Source organism: Gekko japonicus, unplaced genomic scaffold, assembly GCF_001447785.1.
Source record: "Gekko japonicus isolate JY-2015 unplaced genomic scaffold, Gekko_japonicus_V1.1 scaffold246, whole genome shotgun sequence".
In the NCBI taxonomy this organism is placed as follows: domain Eukaryota; kingdom Metazoa; phylum Chordata; class Lepidosauria; order Squamata; family Gekkonidae; genus Gekko; species Gekko japonicus.
In genome coordinates this window covers 561686-581379 of record NW_015162482.1, presented here as the reverse complement: position 1 = coordinate 581379, position 19694 = coordinate 561686, and the positions used below count along the sequence as shown (strand labels likewise).

The window sequence follows — 19694 nt, the reverse complement described above, 5'->3', positions numbered from 1 at the left end:
GTTTATTTCAGCTAGTCTTGAGTCCTTACGTCCTTAGATTGAGGGTTTCCTTGCCTCTGACTGGAAAGTGCACATCAACACAATAACGTCAGAGCACAAGTACCTTGGCGTGGGAGAGCGAACTGTTGTGGATGGGGAAGGGTGGGATGTCACAGGGAGGTGCTGTCTCAAACGAGGCTGGGAAATCGGCTTTGCCCCCATTGCTTTGCCTGGGTACTGACAGCTAACTTATTGGCAGCAGCAGCAGATGGAATTGTCTCCTCGGAGGAGCAGGGCAGTGTGGAAGCCGATCCGCCGAAGCCGCCAGAAGAGAGCCCTGTGAAAGAGCCCTTGGAAGACGCAGAGGCTAAAGAGGAACCGCCACTGACCTGCCGGTGAGAGACCTGTGAGACCGCGTCCGAAATCTGGAGCTTGGAGGGTATCTGTGCTGCAGATGGGACGACTGTGGTAGGCAGAGGCTCAGAGCTAAGCTTACAAGAGCAGGAGGCAGGCCTCCCTAAAGATGCAAAAGATACTCATCATGAAACTATCTGATACTTGTCAGCCCGTTGGTCTGTCTTATTAAGCATAGTCTGTTACGACTGGCAGTGGCTCTCTGGGGTCCTGGGCAGAGATCTTGCCTTGGATATCATTGATTGAACATTGGACCATCTTCCTACAAAATATGGTGCTCTGCCACTGAGTGGAACACATGAAGCTGCCTTATACTGAGTCAGATCCTTGGTCCATCAAGGTCAGTATTGTCTACTCAGACTGGCAGCGGCTCTCCAGAGTCTCAGGCAGAGGTCTTTCACATCAACCCGCTGCCTGGTCCTTTTTAATTGGAGATGTTGGGGACTGAACCTGGGGACCTTCTGCATGCCAAGCAGATGCTCTGCCACTGAGCCACGGGCCCGCCCCCATCTGAGACGTCTCACACCCTAAATGACAATCATACCTCCTTGTTCAAGAGACTGGCAAAGGGGGAACTGTTCTCTGGTTCTGTCAGATGGTGGTGCTGTGGGCCAACAAGACGTTTTCTTACGCTCTCAGGTTTCATCTTTCAGTGATCAAGGTGCTGCTTCTTGTTTTCGTCAGTTTTCTAGTTCCCTGAAAAAAAGAATAATCAACAGAGGTTTCTTAGGTGTATAGTTGACAAGACTTTAGCTCACCCCTCCCTTTTTTCTTTTCCCCCTTGGATACAAAGGCTCATAAGGATAAATGTTCAGGAACTGTGGCCCTATGTGAACCACGGTGGGGAGGGATTTGGAAGTCTGGAGAAGAGTTCATGGGGAATCTGGATATGAAAGCGGAGGGTTGTAATAGAGGAAGAAGTGTCGGCCACCATCCTAGAATGTCTAGATGGCAGAGTGCAGGGACCTCAGCAAGGACCTGAGTCCACCTGGCCAGTTTGCCAGGGCCGTGTTGTGGCAGGGTTGCCACGGTGCACTGGCACGCTTATGGGACCACGACAGGCTGCCCAGATTGCTGCATCCCCCTTAGGCCCCTTGAGTTGTACAGCGACTGCGTTCAAGGGAGCCAGAGCATGCCAGTGCAGCTGAGAAATGTTTCCCAGATGCAACCACTCACAACGGTGTCGTGGTGTACATCTTCGTGTCTGCTGGGTTTTGCCCCTTCCTTTCTTATATCATGTTTCTCCCCAACCTTAAATACTCAAGCCAGCTTCCTTTAATATCAGGTGAGCTTTTAGGTATGGTGTTATTACCCCCCATATTTTAGCTGTAGGTGCTAAAACTAGGGAAATGCGGCTTTCCTAAAGTAATCCACTGACTCCATGCTGCTTGGGTCATTCAGTTATCTTGCCCTGTACTTAACAATATCTGATAACTTGAAAGTGTGTAGCTTGCAGGTCATCTTGCTAGCAAGCTTTGTGACTGAGCAAGGTTTTCACTGTGAAGGTGTCATGCCCAGACACAGCTTCTCTGGCCAGGTATTGCATGGTTCAGGGAAGTTTGCCAAGGAGTGTTGAAGGATTTGGGAGCTGAAGTGCCTTAGGGATCTGGGGAATCTCCCCAAGAGCTAGATCAGAATGCATCAGGTGGGAAGAGACAGTTTTGGATGGGGCCATCCTTGCAAACTGTGGAAGACACAAGGCTTTTGTTCTGTTACCTTTCATGGGAATGGGTATATACTGTCATGTCTTTTGCAGTGACAAACCATTTCTCATCTCTGCTTCCCCCCACCAGCTCCCCACCCAAACGCTGTGCGTTCTGTAACTGCAGCAAGTGGAGCTTGCACGGGCAGCGTGAGCTGTTGCGTTTTGATCCAGCACCCAACTGGGCAGAAGGTCTTTCCGAGCCTCAGGAAGGGGAGCAGCCTGGCTTAAGAGAAGCTGGAAATGAGGACCAGACCCTCATTGGCTTTGCAGATGGTGTTTCGGTGCGAGAGGTGTTTGAGCCAACAGGTGAGTGGTGAGCAAGGAGGTGTATCCACTGGGGAGAGCTTAAAAGGGTGCACTCAACTGGGGTGTCAGATCCAACCCGCTGTCTCCTTATGTCCTAGCAAAGGGCTGCCTCATATCTAAACTGTGGATTTTTCTGAGTGCTTTCCCCCCCTTATGATGCATTCTTGGTACAGCAATGGCAAGAAATGCTTCAAGTAGCTGGCTTCTTATTTGGTTACATATTCTGCCTTATCACAAGGACTGGGGTTAGGATACATAATACCATTTCTTTCGTGTCCTATAGTGTCACACGGTTCCCTGGTCTCCCAGCTACCCCAATCCACCTGGATGCCCCATGCCTCAAGTGAGGTTTGGTTTGCTTCCCCTTTTATATTCTCCTTTTCCCTTTCCTTTTCAGGGCACTTCTGGGCTCATCACTGGTGTGTGGTGTGGTCAGCTGGAATCTTGCGTGCGGAAGGGTCATGGTTGAGCCATGTGAACAAAGCTGTCATCTCAGGGATTGCACAGGTCTGGCAGGGAAAGGGAGATTGTGGAGGGGGGGGCAGGGAGAGGGGAGGGGATTAAGACAGTGCCCGGGGAGCAGCATGACGGCCAGTAGGAAAAGTTTTAGGAACCTGTATTCACTTGCATTAGAATCTCTAATCTGGATTTTGCTAATTTGTGTAGAATCCTGAAAATTGTTGCATTCCCCTTTGAAATAAAATGCCTTTGCTTCTGTTGCACCCTAGTAAGTTCCTTGACATGTTTGGGGAAAGGGGGCGATTTGCCTTGGTCCCTCAAACAGCAGATTTTGCCCTTGGTGTCTGGGAAGGGGACTAGAGTAAATTCCTTACCTTAATAACATGTTTGGAGACCGCATAAAATTTAACTACTGTTGCAGGATACAGTATACTCATGGTTGCAAAGACCAATCTGCATTAGCTACCTTAGTTATGTAGGTAGAGTGTGGGTGGTGGAATCTAGTGATCAAGGAACAGGGCTTCTTCATGGCCACCAGGTCTTGTCATGGACCCTTACCATACAAGCATTTTCCAGGGGACTTCTCTGGTCCCTGACCCCTTCCCACCACACACAACAAATTGAATGTAGACTTCTAAAGCTTACCCCCTGCCACAGTAACTTTCCCAGACTCTGAAACCAAGTTACGTTGTAAAATATTTACTAACTGAATCCAGTCCCCAGATTTTCAGTTTTGCTTCCAGTAGCAGAATCTTGAGTATTATTTTTTGTTGACTGTAAGTGCTCCAAAGCCTTTGCCAACAATTGTATTAGCTTCCTTTTTGCAGTGAACAGGAGGTGAAACTTCAGTCTGGGTACCATAAAGAGTTTAGGAAAGGTTTGCACTACAGTCAAGTTGGGTTTACAAGCACGCATGTTCCACCGTTCCTGGTGACTTGATTGTGAGACCAACGCATTAATGTGGCATTGTGTGGACATTACATTACAGTGTGGATTTTGGAAAATGTGTTCAGAGCATGTTTGCAACTTCTGCAGGGCCAGGTCTCTCAAGCAAACTCCAGAATGGATTAGAAACTTGATCATTCTTAAGCATAACGAAGCCTAGGGAAGGATTATCCCTGCCTAAGCAGCCGTGCTCACCTTCAATAGTAGTGGATTTCAGCACTGGACGCTTGGTATTTCCAGGCTGTCTGGGGCTGCCATTCTATTCAGGAGTTTTTCTTTTTCTTCGTTGGACCTGTGATCTGTTGCTTGCTTCTTTTAGAAATGTGAACACTGTAGGAGACTGGGTGCTACCATTCCATGTCGTGCGGAGGGGTGCCAGCGCCACTATCACTTCCCCTGTGCTGCAGCCAGTGGCTCCTTCCAGTCCATGAAGTCATTGAAGCTCCTGTGTCCGGAGCACCTAGACCAGGCTGTGCAGATGGGTATGTGTTAGCAGGATGCCAAGGACAGCTGCTGGTGCAAGGGTTTGCTAGTAACCTGCTTGGAATGGAGTCTCTCTTAACCCCTGTGATTTGTGAACAGCAATGGAACTGAGGGGAAGTGGCTTCTAATGGGCCGAGCACACTAGGGGTTAAAGGTCAGGTATTCCGAAGTTTGTTTCTGGATATGAGGGAGTAGGATCTATTGCTTGGACAAGGGAAGAGAGATCCAGATAGCGCTTCTGCCTTAGTTTGGGGCTTGGCTGCAGAGGACTTGGCATACAGGGAGGTTATGATTTGGTGGCTTCAATCCCATCGCACCCTTCTTCCCACAGAGGACTCGCGCTGCATGGTGTGTGATGCACCCGGGGACTTGCGTGATCTGCTCTTCTGCACCAGCTGTGGCCTGCACTATCATGGCACCTGCTTGGAGATCACGGTAACGCCCCGCAAACGCTCCGGCTGGCAGTGTCACGAATGCAAAGTTTGTCAAACGTGTAGGTAAGTATAAAGCCCTTTGAAACTGGAAAGGAAGAGATCTGTGCTAAGCCGTGCAGGGAGGGTTGAATGCTGAGAATGCATCCCTTGACTGCTAGCCCATGGGGTGTCTGTCCTTTGCAGGCTATCGGGGGAGGACAGCATGACGTTAGTGTGTGAAGCGTGCGATAAATGTTACCACACGTACTGCTTGAAGCCAGCCATTGAGAGCCTCCCCACAGACTCCTGGAAGTGTAAGGTGAGTGTCTGTCTGCCTTCACACAGATGGGTGCTGGAAAGATAAAATTCCAGTAGCAGAGGACTCGCGCTCCACCCCCCCCAAAAAAAAAAAGCTTTGAAGGCCCGTAGAAATCCTGCTCAACATCTCTTCTGGCTTCTGAAGTAGTGCCTGAATGTGACCTCAATCCAAAGGGATAAAAGCTTGCTTTAAAAAAAGAGTGGGAATGACTTCCATGGTTTGTGCTTGTTTGGTTCCTCTGCTGAATTGCAGAGTGCCTATTGCCCTGCTTATGCCCAGTGGATCCTCCTTTCTTCAGGAGAGATGCCAGAACAGGTGGGAACTTCCTAGCACCGCACTATTGCATCCCTCCCCCCAATTCATCTCCCATGACCTATTCCTGAGGCTAATGGGAATTCGCATCTTGAGTGAAAGCACAGTTGGATCCACTGTTGGAAAGGCAGGAGTCTCCAGCCAGTCTGTGCTCTTTGAATGTGGCATTTAGTAACCGGCACAAAATCTGGAGAATTGCTGTTCCCTTTTGGAAAAAAGGAGCTGGTTTTCTCTACCTATAAATGAAGTAAACACAATATATCCTGATCCAGTAGTCCATACACTGGAGTGATCTCTTCTCCGTCCACCAAGAGGCAGGTTCTTCTTCAAAGAAAGAGATTGGCCTGGAGCTGGCATTGAGGAGGACAATCTCTTTCCTCCGTAGTCAGTCGCTGCAGCCTCTGCATTTGTTTTACTGGATGGTGTTTTTCAGGTCTGGCAAAACTTTTTGTCACCTGCTCGTTGAGCTTACAAATGGAGAGGGGGGGAGAGCCAGGTTCTAGCCTTCATGGCTATGTCGAAAGGCTGTAACTTTCAGTGGATGGAAATTTTACGTCTTGTATATTACATTATCTCCTTTGTGACAGCCATCAATTACCCGTTTTCCTCTATTTTAGCAGTGTGTTTGCAGGGGTGGGAGACAGGATTGCAAATTCTGGATGAATATTAAGCTCCTGTGTAAATAGAGAACACTTAGGCAAAATAACTTCATTTGCACACATTGGTATTTGGTATGAACTTGCTTTCTGCCGTTTGCTAGCATAATGGCATATTGTGATATTATTCTGCGGCTTTTCCCAACTCAGCCAACTGAAATGGACTCCCCTGAAGTGACAGAGATCTAACTCCACCCTACAGGCACAAGGTCTTGCTTACCATTTCTCAGTACCTAACTTCAGCCCTATCGCTGAGTTCAAATCAGACAGTGTGCCCTACCCCACCCCCCCAATTCCAGTGACACGTTCACCCAAACAGTCAACACCAGGGGAAATCTGGTGCTCACACAGTGACTGGTGTATCTGCCTTGCATCTGTTCTGAATGCCTTTCGTTTCCCTCCTTGCAGAGTTGTCGTGTCTGCTCTGACTGTGGCTTCCGCCCATCCGCACTGGATCCCGGCTGCCAGTGGTACGAGAACTACTCTTTGTGTGAAGGGTGTCAAGAGCAGCGTTGCAAGGATGCGGCTGGCATGGAGGCTGTACAGCGCAGCCAAGAGTGAGTCCCTTGGCTGAAAGTCCATATTTTGGCTTCAGGGAGGTGATGGCCCACCACACAGTGCAGGGGTCGGAGTGATTCCAGGGCTTTTGTTTTGGTTTTGCACAAGGGAATGCTTTGTAAGATTGGTAGCTATAGAACCGTTTTGACAACTCCTTCAATGCTTATCCAGTGATTTTGTGGATTTAATTTTGGGGTTGACAGATCCCAGTGGTGAGAAGAAATTACACGTCTTTCTGAAACTTCTGTCTCACTGAACCTGAACTCTAAACTCAGTGATGAAAGGGTATGAAGTTTACTGTAGGCTTCTATTTCTTTCATGCTTGGGCTGAACATTTACCATTCTTGTAGCTCTAGTCCCTTCATCACGATCCATCTCTCATGCTGCTCTGGTTTGAATAAGGGGCGGCGGATGGACCTTTCAGTAGGTTTCCAGACCAAGAACAGTCCTTGTAGAAGCAGCTATACTTTTAAGGGGCAAGAGTGGCTTGGGGCAAGGAGGGGGCAGGCCTGATATTTGGGTGTGAGAGAGGCCATGGAATGGAATGATACAGTGTCACTGTTCTCAAGTTACGGTGAATGTGGATACAGTCCATGAACAACGGACACTTGATTTTTCTTTATATGTGTGTTCGAGTCATTCTCATGTTATGTTCAAGCATGTACAGCTCAACATACCTCATGCTTATCCAGGTATTGGTCCCTAGTTCTATTTGTGAAGTGTATGCACGTTGGCTGTTCCTTACAACCAAATGTACATGTGTACATGCAGGATGTACGTGTGTTCCCTGTAACATGTGAACAGGGCTACTGGCTCAGAGGGTCTGAAGGGTGTGGCAAAATTGCAAAACAGGATTATACAGGAGGAAGAAGGAGAAGAGGAGGAGTCTCAGAGCGGTTTACAAACTCCTTTCCCTTCCCCTCCCCACAACAGACACCCTGTGAGGTAGGTGGGGCTGAGAGAGCTCTTTCCAGAACTGTCCTTGAGAGAACAGCTCTGACAGAACTGTGGCTTGCCCAACATCATCCAGCAGCTGCAAGTTGAGGAGTGGGGAATCAAACCCAGTTCTCCCAGATTAGAGTCCACGCACTTAACCACTACACCAAAGCACTACACCAAACTGGCGCTGAAGACATTTAGAGGAGTGGGAGGACTGTCAGCCCAATGTGGGGTCAGTTCGACCAATAGAGAGAGAGTTTGGAGGAGGGGTTTGTTGTTGCCATTACTTAATCTTTGTAGAGCTTAAAAGTATACTGGACACCCTCACAGCGTAAGAGTGGCGTGTTCTGGGAGGATATCAGGTAGTGGGTGGCTCCTGTCAGTCATTCTTGGAGGCAGAGCTTGTGGAAGTTTGTTGCTCCCTCAGGTGTTTCTCCTTGCTTCTGCTTGAGGGAACAGGGCCACCATCCGCTACAGAGGAAAATGAAGGAGACACACCCCCTCTTCTTTCCTAGCCAGTTTGGTGTAGTGGTTAAGTGTGGGGAGTCTAAGCTGGGAGAACCGGGTTTGATTCCCCACTCCTCCACTTGCACCTGCTGATGTGACCTTGGCTCAGTCACAAGCTCTGGCACAGCTGTCCTTGAAAAAGAGCAGTTTGTGTCAGAGTTCTCTCAGCCCCACCCACCTCACAGGGTGTCTGTTGTGGGGAGGGGAAGGGAAAGGAGTTTGTAAGCCGCTCTGAGACACCTTTGGGTAGTGAAGGGTGGGGTATAAATCCAATCTCTTCTTTTTCTTCTTCTTCTTTACACGGATGGGGATTCCAGAGCAGGAGTGAGTGTCTTTGTTCTGAGGAGTATATCAAGAGTGGAGGTGGGATCCGTGCTCATCAGGAGTCTTGCATCCCCCACCCCCCCAGCTCAGCCTCACCTTTTGTCGCTTTCTACCAGAGCTCAGCATCACTCCACTGCTTCATCTTCTCAGCAGTACTGGGGCTTCTTTCAGTGGCTGTGAGGGTAGCCGTGGTGATGGGCAGCTCGCAGTGTCCCCAAGTTTGCAATGAAATGTCATGATGTGCAGGCAGTGTGGCTGATGAGCTTGCAGACTCTTCTTTGAAGGCAGGAAGACCCTATTCCTAGACTGCTCTGGAATGCTGTGCTCTGCAGCCGCTGAGGTAATAGATCATCTATCTTCATGCTGTACATTTTGAGGGAGTAAAACTATTCCTCGAGGAGTGTTTGATTCTTTCTACAAGAGGAAAAAAAGATATTTTGTAGGAGTCTTCTGGTGCTCTCCAAAATTTCTGTTGGCCAAATTGTTGTTTTGGGGGGGAGGCCCTCAGACTTTATTGCTCTACATTTTGAGTTAGTAAAACCTTGCATTTCACTCAAATAAAAAATATCTCATAGATTTTTTTTGGGGGGGGGGTGCTCCCAAAGTTTCCTGGGTTTTCCACTGGACAACTGGGGGGGGGGGGGGGCTTGGGAAAAAGGAGGAAAAGTGTGTGTGTGTTTCTAGTTTTCCATTCCCCTCTTTTTTCTTTGCCTTCACATCTTTACGTTGGATAGTTACAAAGGACAGGGATTCTACAGCAGCACCAAGGTTATAGAGTTCCCTTTTTAGGGAGGTTAATTTTGCCCATCTCTGTTAACCTCCTGGTATCAATTAAAGGTAGTTATTTTTCAGGGGACATTTATAACCCTGACGTTAATTTTGAACTAGGTTTGCTATCATTGTTCTCAGTTGATTTTCTAGTTCCTGAATTTTGTCTGTGAATGTTTGCTGCAGTTCTTGCTTCTTTTTTAAATTCAGTTTTAAATTGGTATTATGTGTTTTAAGCATTTCGTTGGCTGCCTTGTAGATCTATTAGATTAAAAGACGGAATAGAAAAAGGACTGAGTCCTGCCCAGCTTGCCAGATCTTTCTCAGAAGCTCTGCTCTCTGTACTCCCCCTTCAAAGGCGAGGTGGGCAGTGACTGGAGACGGTATTTACAGTGGTGGCGCCTTGCCTGTAGAATGCCCTTCCCCTTGAGGGTTGCCTGGCACCTACCCTACCCTCTTTTAAGTGATAAGCCAAAATGTTTCTTTTAACTCATTCTGGGCTTGGTCCTTTAACATCACTTTCAGAATCTGCTTCTAAAATGTTTTTGAGACTCCTTTTAAGCTGTCCATGTTTTTATGTTCTGACTGGACTTTTAGTGCTGGGTTTCTAATGAACAACTTTATTTTGTAAGCCTCCTCAAGCAGGTTCTTTGAGGATTGTTACTTCTGCAGTCCAAGGAGTAGCCTCCTCCTTTCTAGAAAGAATATTTGGGAGGGTGACAGCCCCGATGCCAGGAATTTTTTTGGAGGGGGATGTGGGGCCCCCGGGGGGGGGGGGCACTAGTTAAATTAAATTAGAATACATTTTAAATTAATTTTTTTTTAAAAAAAATTAATTAAATTATTAGAGGATGGAGGCTGCTGCGTCCTGCACAACCATTGAGGTTTTCCAGCCCTCGTGGCTGTAATCCTGTGTGGTTTGCCTCAAGCAGGGGCTTGCTGGGAAGGAACCTGCAGGACTCACCCGCTGGCCAGGAGAAGCCCATCAGCCCCGGTGTGCTGGAGAGGATGCCCCCAGAGGGCCACTGCGAATGAATGCTGTGCCGGTGGGACTCCCTGCCACTGAGACTTCCAGGGCTGGGCCAGAGGGGGTTGCGATGCCTTGTTGCTTCCTTGTCATGGAAACAGCACTGCTGAGATCCACATGTCCCGTGGTCAGACATTACACATCAGGAAACCCAACAAAAATGACAGGGCATTGCCACATCCTCCTCAGGAGCGGAAGGAAGGAAATCGTGCTTCTAGCAGGCATGGCCGCAACCTGGAGCACCACTGCTTAAACAAGATATTTAAATTAAAATGTAAACAAGAAAGGGAAGATTGGGGTAGGGGTGTTGCAGATGTGATGGGGGCGCTGCCCCCAGTGCTTCTGCTGGCTACAACCCTAGGTGGCAACTTCTCACCACCTGTAGTAGAACATGATGAGCCTCATCCATGCGCTAAGGTCCCTTAGTATCTTGTGTGGACTCCCTCCTCTGGACAAGGCAAGATGCACAGTCTCCTTGTGAGGCCAGTTAGCTGTCAGGGTTCGCAACATCGTAGCCTATTTGCTCTCCTGGCTTTTCGCAAACTCTGTGAAACTGAACTATTCAAGAAGGCTTTTTAGTGCAGGTAACAGGGTTGCACTGTACAAAATGGTTTTACAAACTTTTTGGGATAAATGATTAGGGACTGTGGGTTATACCACTGTTTGTAGCTTATTGTAAGTAGGAACCTATTAAAGTAATTTCTTTACTGTTTAATGTGTCATGGGAATACTTTTGCTATGTTTCAGTTCTTTCTGGTGGTTCCAGACTTCTAAAATCCTAATGCATTGGTTATGGAATGCCCCATTTTGTTGATTGCACTGATTCACTGTGTGTAGTCCTCCTTGAATCCTTGTGGGAAAAGCAGACTATAAATAATGTAAATAAACAAATTAGCCCTCTGGTTCCTATTCACCCTTCGCAAGAGCTCTCTCCAGTTGGCACGATGGCTTGCCCATCTGAGGATTGTTCCTTCTACAGTCCAAGAAGTGGTTTCTAGAAGGAATTTTGGGGATGGTGACATTATCTCAGATGTTTCTTCACCACCTACAGTAGAACACAGTGAGCCTCATCCATGTGTGGTGGTCCCTTAACAGCTTGTGTGGAATCCATTCCCTAGATAAGGCTGTACTTGTGGTACCTTCAATGCACTACTCTTTCACTTCGGAAAGTCATCACTGCCCAAACACTTAACAACTACTGTTATGCCAATAGGGATTGTCCTGTCCTTCAGTAGTGAGTCTTGTCTTTTCTTCAAATCAGTCTGCTGAGGATGCTGATCAGGGACACAAATTCTGTTGGACTGGGAGCCCATGGCTAAAGCTGGAAAGCAGGGGGCTGTTTGGAGAGGGAGCCTTCTTGTAGCATCAGTCTCTGCCTAAGATGAGGTTGTGCAGTCTGCTGTCAAAAGCACTCTGTTTCATTGGTCCAGAATCCTTCTTTCATCTGTTGTGGCACAGCTTGGGCAGGGCATCACAGCCTGTCAGCAAATTGCCTCAGCTGCCAACACATTGATCAGTGAAGTCTTCACCTAAAGGTGTTCTCCAAATTCCTGAAGAGGTAGAACCTACCAATAATATGCCTCTTCATGCCTTTGACCAACTCCTCTACATTTTTCTACCTTTCTGCCTGACATTCAAGGCTTTTTTTTTTTTTGCAAGTCTAGCAGGGTATGGAAGTGATGCTTATACTGACAGTGGAGAACTGGGAAGACAAGTTTCCAACAGGAACTGGAGTGGCTCTGCCTTATCATGTAGAAACTGAGAGGTCCAACCTAATCAGGAGATAATACAACAACTGTGAAGTAGTTGACAGCATGTTGGCCTCATGTGAGGAATCTACTAACACTCTAAAATGTTTGGAGGGCTCTTGAAAGATGGTGTAGCCAGAAGAGCATGTATTGTGCTCAAGCTGAGGTCTGTCCTCTGTTGGGTCCTTCTTGAGAGATGGGGGACATTTTGTGAGTCTCTGCCAATATATCAGTTCTCAGCAAGCTGGCTTGTTTAATAGATAATTCTATGGTATGTAGTTTCTGAAGGGGCATGGTACTTCAGCACCTGTCTTGGAAACTCCAGTTAGTACTCAGTGCGCACCAGTGCTCCATTTGTGAAGTCTCCTTGTGTTTTCCATCTCTGAAGACACTTAATAGCTGTGACTTTTACCTGAAGGAGTTTGTAGATGTGGCTGCCCTTTCTGACAGGAAGGAGCACTGCATTGTTCATACCACTAACATAGCTGTAAGGATAGATTCCCTTGTTTATGTCAGACATTACTAGTTAGTTCCACAGATCTCAGGAACAGGTTTTGTCAAAAGCTTAAGAGGGATTGTTCTAATTTGATCAGCCCTTGTGTATATCTTTTGAGGATCCAGATCACTTGGGTTCTTGGTTTTCTCCCCACCGGCAATATCTAGTCAAAAAAACAGAAAAACCCAGTTTCCTATCCTATGTTAGTAGGATTGTTGTGGCTTAAGAGTCCTTGTCGTGTTTCTTTTCCTTCTCTAATTCTAACTTGCTCTGTTAGCCAAAGCCTTTATCACAGTGGCATTTTCTCCCAAAGCCCCATTGGTGGACATTTGTCCAGCCACTACTTGGCCAATGCTTTCTGCCTTTTCTTATTTAGACATTACAAAATCTACACCTTCACCTCTGGTGAATGGTAGAAAGCACTGCAATTTGCTGCATGGTTGGAGAGATGCAGTTGAGCCGTGTGTGGTGTGTGTGTGTAGGGTCAGCCATTGCTGCAGAACATCCTGTCACTGGATGTTGTCTTCGGTGTGAAGGAGAATAAAATGTTGGACCTACCATAAGGTTCCTTTGGAGGAGATAGAGCAGGACTTGCTTTGACAGGGGTCTGCATTTCTCTGAAGGATTTTTTTTTTTGGCTTGTCTCCTGCAATCTATTTTGCTTAGAGCTTTGAGGTATCCCTTGTTTTTCCCTTCATGACTTAAAAAAAAATATAGTTAGTGTTCTGAAGTCTTGTAGTTGTTGGTAGTTAGGGCTTGTTTTCTCTGCTGTAGTTCTTCCAAAACTGGTTACGGAGCTGTCGAGATAACGTGTGCAAAATGCTTGGAACACTCAGAAGTACTAACATTGACAACCCGTGGGTTTTTATGTTGTGTGTCTCTGATGGGTTTTCATTTCTCTTTCTTTACCCCTTCAGAAATGTTCCCCCAGCAAACAGTCCTCTGAAGAATACGTACCCTGTAGCAGACACGCCGGCATCTCCCCAGCCAATGCGGGAAGCTCATGTGGCCAGCCCAGGGCAAACAGAAAGCAGCAGTGGCCCTGTTGGCTTGCACCAAGAAGAGGAGGGTCCATTGGAATGTGATAAGAAATCTGTTGGTGAGTTACCCTATTTCTGTCTTTCCCCCTCTTCTCTTCCCCCTACCTTATGACTTTTCACTAGAAGGTGTGTCTTAGAGGTGCAATTTTTTACCAGTATTTTTCAGTTTAGGTCTGTTGAACCCCCCCCAAAAATTGGGTTCCTGAAAAAATTTCGGGATTCCTGAAAAATCCCAGAACTAAATACTAGTATGGTATTTGGATCCGGGATTTTTGAAAAATCCTGAAATTTTTCAGGTCTAATAGACCAGAACCAAAAATTGCCAGAAAAAAAAATACCAACCCGATCCTAGGGCTGGCTTGGCTTCTCCTGCAGCCCAGTTTAAACCAAGCTGCAGGAGAAGGCAGCACAGAGCCGTGCCAGTGGGGCGCAATCAGCTCCTTGCAGGGACAGCAGTCCAGGCTGGGCTGCTCTCTCCTGTTGCCCAGGTAAAACCAGGTGGCAAGAGAAGGCAGTGCAGAGCTGCACCTGCAGAGAGCTATCAGCTCCTTGGAGGCACAGCGATCCTGGGCTGGCTTCTCTTGCAGCCAGGTTTAAAACAGGCTGCAAGGGAAGTCAGTCACAGCCAAGGCGAAAGCTCCCTGCCACCCCATGATGATCCTTGGGCTGACTTCTGCAGCCCCTTTAAAGTTTAAAGGGACTACATAAGCCTGCCTGACAAACACCTGAGAAGTGGAAGCAATCTGCTCCTGCCTCTCCACTGTTTTCAGATTTACCCCAAATCCCCAAATATATCCGGGATTTTCTTGGGATTCTCCCCCCCCCCCGTTTTTCCGAGAAAACCCGGATACATTTGGGAAGCCGTAAAACACCCAAAAAATACCGATAAAAGTATTTTTCAGGTATATTTTCAGCTCGGGTAGATCCGAATGCACATCCCTAGTGTGTCTCAATAAATGGCAGGCACAAGGGACTCATAAAGACAGAAATGATACCTACATACACTTCCCATAATCTCATTTAATCTGCTAAAAACTTATGCTTCTCTATACTTCTGTTGCTGATTTGTATTGGTTTTTCCGAAGTAGTCAGGCAGAGGTGAGGCTGTAGTACTAAACCTAAACAAATTGCATGTCCAGTGTAGTACAAATGAGCTTTTACTCACTATTTTCTTTGTCTTTTGTGTAAATGTTGCAAGCCCTATCCATGTAAGAGCAGGGTTAGGAGTGAATAAACAAAAGGTAGAACAAAAAAATCCCTCTTGGGGATTTTGCCAGTCTCCGGCTTTCCCTTTTTCTGGGGGACAGGAAGGCATGGAAATGTGCTGTGGATATTGTCCTGAATGGGTGATTCCCTTGTGCCTGTCCGTGGGTTCGCTGGTGCCTGCGTCCAGAAGAGCCCAGGAGGCATCACCTTTGTGTCTGCAGGAAGCACCCATTCTGACACAGCTACCCCTGTCACAGGAGGACACTTGACTTGGAACTTCGTAACATTTTTGTCAGTGTTCTTAGACTTGAAGGCAGCCATTTGGTGGCTGCTGGCGCCCACTATGTCAGCCATTTGGTGGCGGCATCCCATGTTATCAAAGTTCCAAAAGGGCCCACAGGCTTAACAAGGTTGGGGGCCTCCTGAACTATGGAGTGTATTAATGTGTTGGTCCTTTTAATGAGCTGCCCTGCTTTTCTATACCAGATGCAGACAAGCCTTTAGAGATGTCCAGCGTGGATCCAGAGGCCCCTGCAGGGCAGGAGCAAATGGAAGTGGAGACAACAGTTGAGCCTGAAAATGCCCCCTTGCCAGCACCCCCTCCTCCGGTACCTCCAGGTGAGTCAGTGGGCCGTATCTAAGGCAGTGCCAAGGCAAAGTAAAAACCTAAATAAATCATACAAAAATATGTAGTTTGGTATAGATTTGCTTGGCAAATTAAGAGTCTAAGAAATGCTTTGCTGGGTCAGACCATAGTTAGCACAGCATTTGGTTTTCAGCCATCACCAGCCCAAACTTCTTTGAGTAATTGCAAGCATGGCATGGAGACAGTTCCTCCATTGTTTTTCTCTCCACCCGCCAAGGATTTGACACGTGGCCTTTGTGTGTGGAAGCACTGCTTCCCACCATCTAGTTTTTCATAGCACTGGCCATTTGTTCCAAATAATTGGAAAGTTTGACGTTTGGGTCCAGTTATGGCTGGACATGCCTACTAAAATGAATCAAAATCCTGTGTCTAATTGCAATTTCTGCACACAGGAGGAGAAAAAAAAAAATTCTGCCAGTTGTGGTGTTTTTGCTTTTTTTGTATAATTCTGCTTCTGCCAACCCCTTCAGCACTAGAAATCAACCTGCTACCATTATGCTTCTGAAATCCTACAAGCCACTGTCCACACAGTTTCCAAAACATTGTCATAGGGTTGCCAGGTCCCTTTGTCACACAAGCAGGGGGATTTGGGGGCCATTCCGGGGTGGGCGGGGAAACTGTGTGACGTGCTGACATTACCCAGAAGTGACATCAGCATGTTGGTAACACCAGGGGCGACGCTCTGCTTTTTGGGCAAAACTCTATGGTAAAAACAGTCTTAAGCCATAAAGTTTTGCTCAAAAAGCAGAGCATCACCTGCCTTACTGATGCACTGATACCACTTCTGGGTGATGTCAGTACGTTGTGCACAGCGCTGAGGGTGGGGGGAATTTCCTCCTGCTGGCTGGTTGGTGGTGGACAGGAGCCCATGAAAGTAGGGGATCCCCCACCCCCACCTGGGGAATGGTATCCCTGCGTTGTTAGGGCATAGAGTACTATAAAGTATAGAAGATGACATTCCCAGGAAACCCAAAATCCATGTATGATAGCAAATTCCTTGCTTGTGTAGCATGGCAGAACTCAGACAGTACAAGTGGCCAAAGGATGTGCTTGTGCCCTGCAGCCCCAACTCTACTAGCTGTACTCCCCCCTCCCCAAATTGCATATTCGGAATACAAAGTAAATCTGTAGTTTTAGATTGACTTTACTATGTCTTATTTGTCTCCTAAAGTCGAGGTTTTTGAGAACTTGGCATGATAATAGTAGTTTATGTAGCAAAGAAGAAATTTGTACATGAGTGAAAAAGGCTGAAAGTGGGATGTACAAATGTAGTGGGCGGGAGGAATTAACAGTCTGTTACGGCACGCCCTGGGTACAGTAGTAGCTGGTTACATGTTGGCCAATAACAAATTTAGATTGTTAATCCATTTTCATCTGACGATAGGAATCGTGAATTGAATTCTGGCAATTGAAGCCGGTGTAGTATAATGGGTAGTGAGACTGAAATCTGGGAAGCACAGGTTTATTTATAGTTATTTATTCTTTAGATTTGTATCCCGCCCTCCCCCAAGGCTCAGGGCGGCTAACAAGGGCATAAATGCCAGATTAAAACAGTAAGAACAGTATAAAAATACAATAGTACAACATAATACAGTTATTAAAAATATTGGTGCTCCAGTACTCACTCCGAATCATAAAACCAAGATGGTGTTCTGAAGATGTTATAACAGAACAACAGCAGTAGATGTCCCCACAACCCTGTCATCCGCCAGGGACGTCTCACACCCCCGATGATACCCGCACCAGCGGTGGTAGAGTGCGGAGATGGAAAAAGCGTTGTTGGAATAATGGTGGCGGCGGCTCCTACTCGAAATCCCAACTATGTCATGAAGCACACTAGATTACCTTGGGCCGTCATACTTTCTTGGGCTAAACAACCTGGGAGGTGTGTGTGTGTGTGTGTGTGTGTGTGTGTGAGTGAGAGAGAGAGAGAGAGAGAGAGAGAGAGAGAGAGAATGTGATGGAGGAAAGGTGGGATAAAACCATTCCCAATGGCATCTAGTTTAGATGAGGATTACCCTCCCTGATGGCTGTGGTAAAGCCTTTTCTAGGAGTGGTGCTACATTTGGAGAAGGTCATTTTTTCCAAGTTCTTTCCTGAGCAGCAGTTGTGCTGGCAGGAAGATGCTGAATACATCAGCAAGTTGTTTTTGTACATACAAGGGCTTCCTGTGTCCTGCATGTGGGGCAGGTGGCATTTAAAAGAAGTTTGGGACCCATATGTTGGAGGGGAGGTCTTCTTTCTTTCTTGAAGGAGGAGGGGATCTTGATTGAGTGACACCTCTCACTTGTTCTGCAAGCAGGGTAATGTCTGTCAAAGTAGAAAATGTTCCTCCCTCCACCATCTTCCTTCCCCCACCCCACTCTTTCTCTTTCCCCCTCAAGTTGTGGTCCTGCTTTGCTCTGCAGCAGCAGAGTGTTGCTCCATAGTTTCTGTTTTCTCTGAAAGCATCCTTTCTTCAGCTTGGTCTACCCAAGCAGCAGAATGAGGGGTAGATAGGCTATAGTGTTTTGCACCTCAGCTAGGGGGAGGTGTCATGATTTTGATGTTCCCATTGTAAACACTCCCAGCATCTTTTAAAAATCAGCATGTCAGGGAGACAGGGATTCTATGCTAGTTTCCCACTTACAGGAAATGTTGGGGAACTTGAATAATTGCCCTGTTGGCTATGTAATCCCTCCCCTGCAGTCTGAAGTGGTACAGTCCATTCTATCGCCTCAGCGCTCTGCTACCTCATTCTGCTGCCTGTCCAGACTAGGCCTCAGTAAAAAGGAGTAATTTAAGATGTTGGCAAAATCAGCAGTGGGGTTAGGGCTGAACGCATAGCCTTCATTATGTCGCTTATTATTACTCCACTGAATCAGTTGTGAGGTGGATGTGTAATTTTGCCCCATGCTGTGCCTCCGTGTATTTATTTCTTTATACCCCACAGTTCTCCCCAATGGGGGAGACTGGTGAACAAAGTCGTTTCTGCCCTCTTCCATTTTATCCTCACAGCAACCATCCCATGAGGTAGAAAGTGTGAGTGGCCCAAGGTCACCCAGCTGACTTCCATACCAGTGGGGCAATTTGAATCTGTGTTTTCTAGATCGTCATCTGACACTTTTAACACCTACACCATGTTGGCTGTATTGCTGGTGATCTTTGTGCTCTACCCTTTCCACGTGCCCGGGAATAGTTCCCTCCTCTTGAGAGGTATCTTATGCTCTCTGTCTTCTCCTCAGATCCTGTCTCACCTGCCCATCCTGAGGAGCCCACACTAGGTGCCAAAGAGCATCCTGCCTTTGAGTTGCTGCCTGTAGAGCAGGAACCCTCAGAGAGCCGTATTGAGGCAGTACCATCTACCCAGGAAGCTGAGGCATCGTCTCCCAGAAGCCCTCAGCCAGCCTCTTTCAAAGCTGGTTCCCCTGAAGCTGCTGATGGAGAGGCCAGTGAGGAGCCCATGGATACAGGGACTGAGGGGCTTGTTCCAGGTAGCCTGGGTGACAACAGAGTCCAGGCTGGCCACGAAGAGGAAGAAGAGGAGGCAGTGGCACCGAAGATGGAACTTGAGGGAAGATTCTCCCCGCAGCTGAGTGAGGAGGAGACTCCAGAAGAAGGACATGCCACAGGAGGGCCGGAGCCCAACGAGGCTCCCCTCAGCTTTGCCAGTGAATCCAAGTGCTCTCCCTCGCCAGTGGAGGCAGAATTGCTGGGCAGCACATCCACCCCATTGGAGGGCTACAGCACCGGCAACCCACTTCAGGGAGGGGCAGGGGGAGATGAGGCGGGACCGGCCCCACCAGCCTTGAGGCCCCACCCCTTGCTTAAGTCGGATATTGTTAATGAGATCTCAAACCTGAGCCAGGGTGACGCCAGCGCCAGCAGCTTTCCAGGCTCGGAGCTTCCATTTGCTTCCCCATATCACGAAGGCGGGGGCTCATTCTCCATGGAAATGGCCTGCTTGACCTCCACAGACGTCAGCCTGCAAAAGGACGATGGAGCCTCCTTGGCCCTGGGCGAGATGGACGACTCTTTACTCTTTGATGTAAAAGGGGAGGGTGAAAAGGGCCGGCGGCGCAGCTCCCCGGGCCGCTCCCGTGTCAAACAGGTAATGTGGTGCCCTCGACTGGTTGATTCTTGCTGCTGCTTGGCAACAAATGCTTTTCCATGCCGAATAACCCCTGCCCTGTAATCAGTAGTGGGAGTACTGGAGGGAAGACAATGAAGCGGAGAACGTGTGCACATCCCCACAATATATTTTCTCTTTACTCTGACCATAGGGTCGCAGCAGCAGTTTTCCCGGGAGGAGAAGGCCTCGGGGAGGGTCTCATGGCGGTCGGGGGCGGGGCCGCTCACGGTTGAAATCCACCACTTCTTCAATTGAGACGTTGGCGGTAAGGAGAGTTTTGGCAGGCAGGAGAATATTTTGGCGGGGCGGCAGTGAGAGGTTCCCAGGGAAAGA

General features: G+C 47.7%; 1 protein-coding gene across 1 annotated transcript in view; it reads left to right on the top strand.

Moving 5' to 3' along the window:
- The window catches only part of KMT2D (lysine (K)-specific methyltransferase 2D), a 94511-nt gene that overhangs the window by 924 nt on the left and 73893 nt on the right, over nt 1–19694 (top strand). Inside the window, exons 2-12 of the mRNA XM_015405874.1 lie at nt 224–374; nt 2187–2404; nt 2802–2911; nt 4128–4290; nt 4623–4788; nt 4909–5023; nt 6400–6548; nt 13276–13457; nt 15091–15222; nt 18475–19340; nt 19513–19623. Of these exons, the coding sequence (XP_015261360.1) occupies nt 224–374; nt 2187–2404; nt 2802–2911; nt 4128–4290; nt 4623–4788; nt 4909–5023; nt 6400–6548; nt 13276–13457; nt 15091–15222; nt 18475–19340; nt 19513–19623 (2363 nt within the window). The remainder of the gene's footprint in view (nt 1–223; nt 375–2186; nt 2405–2801; nt 2912–4127; nt 4291–4622; nt 4789–4908; nt 5024–6399; nt 6549–13275; nt 13458–15090; nt 15223–18474; nt 19341–19512; nt 19624–19694) is intronic.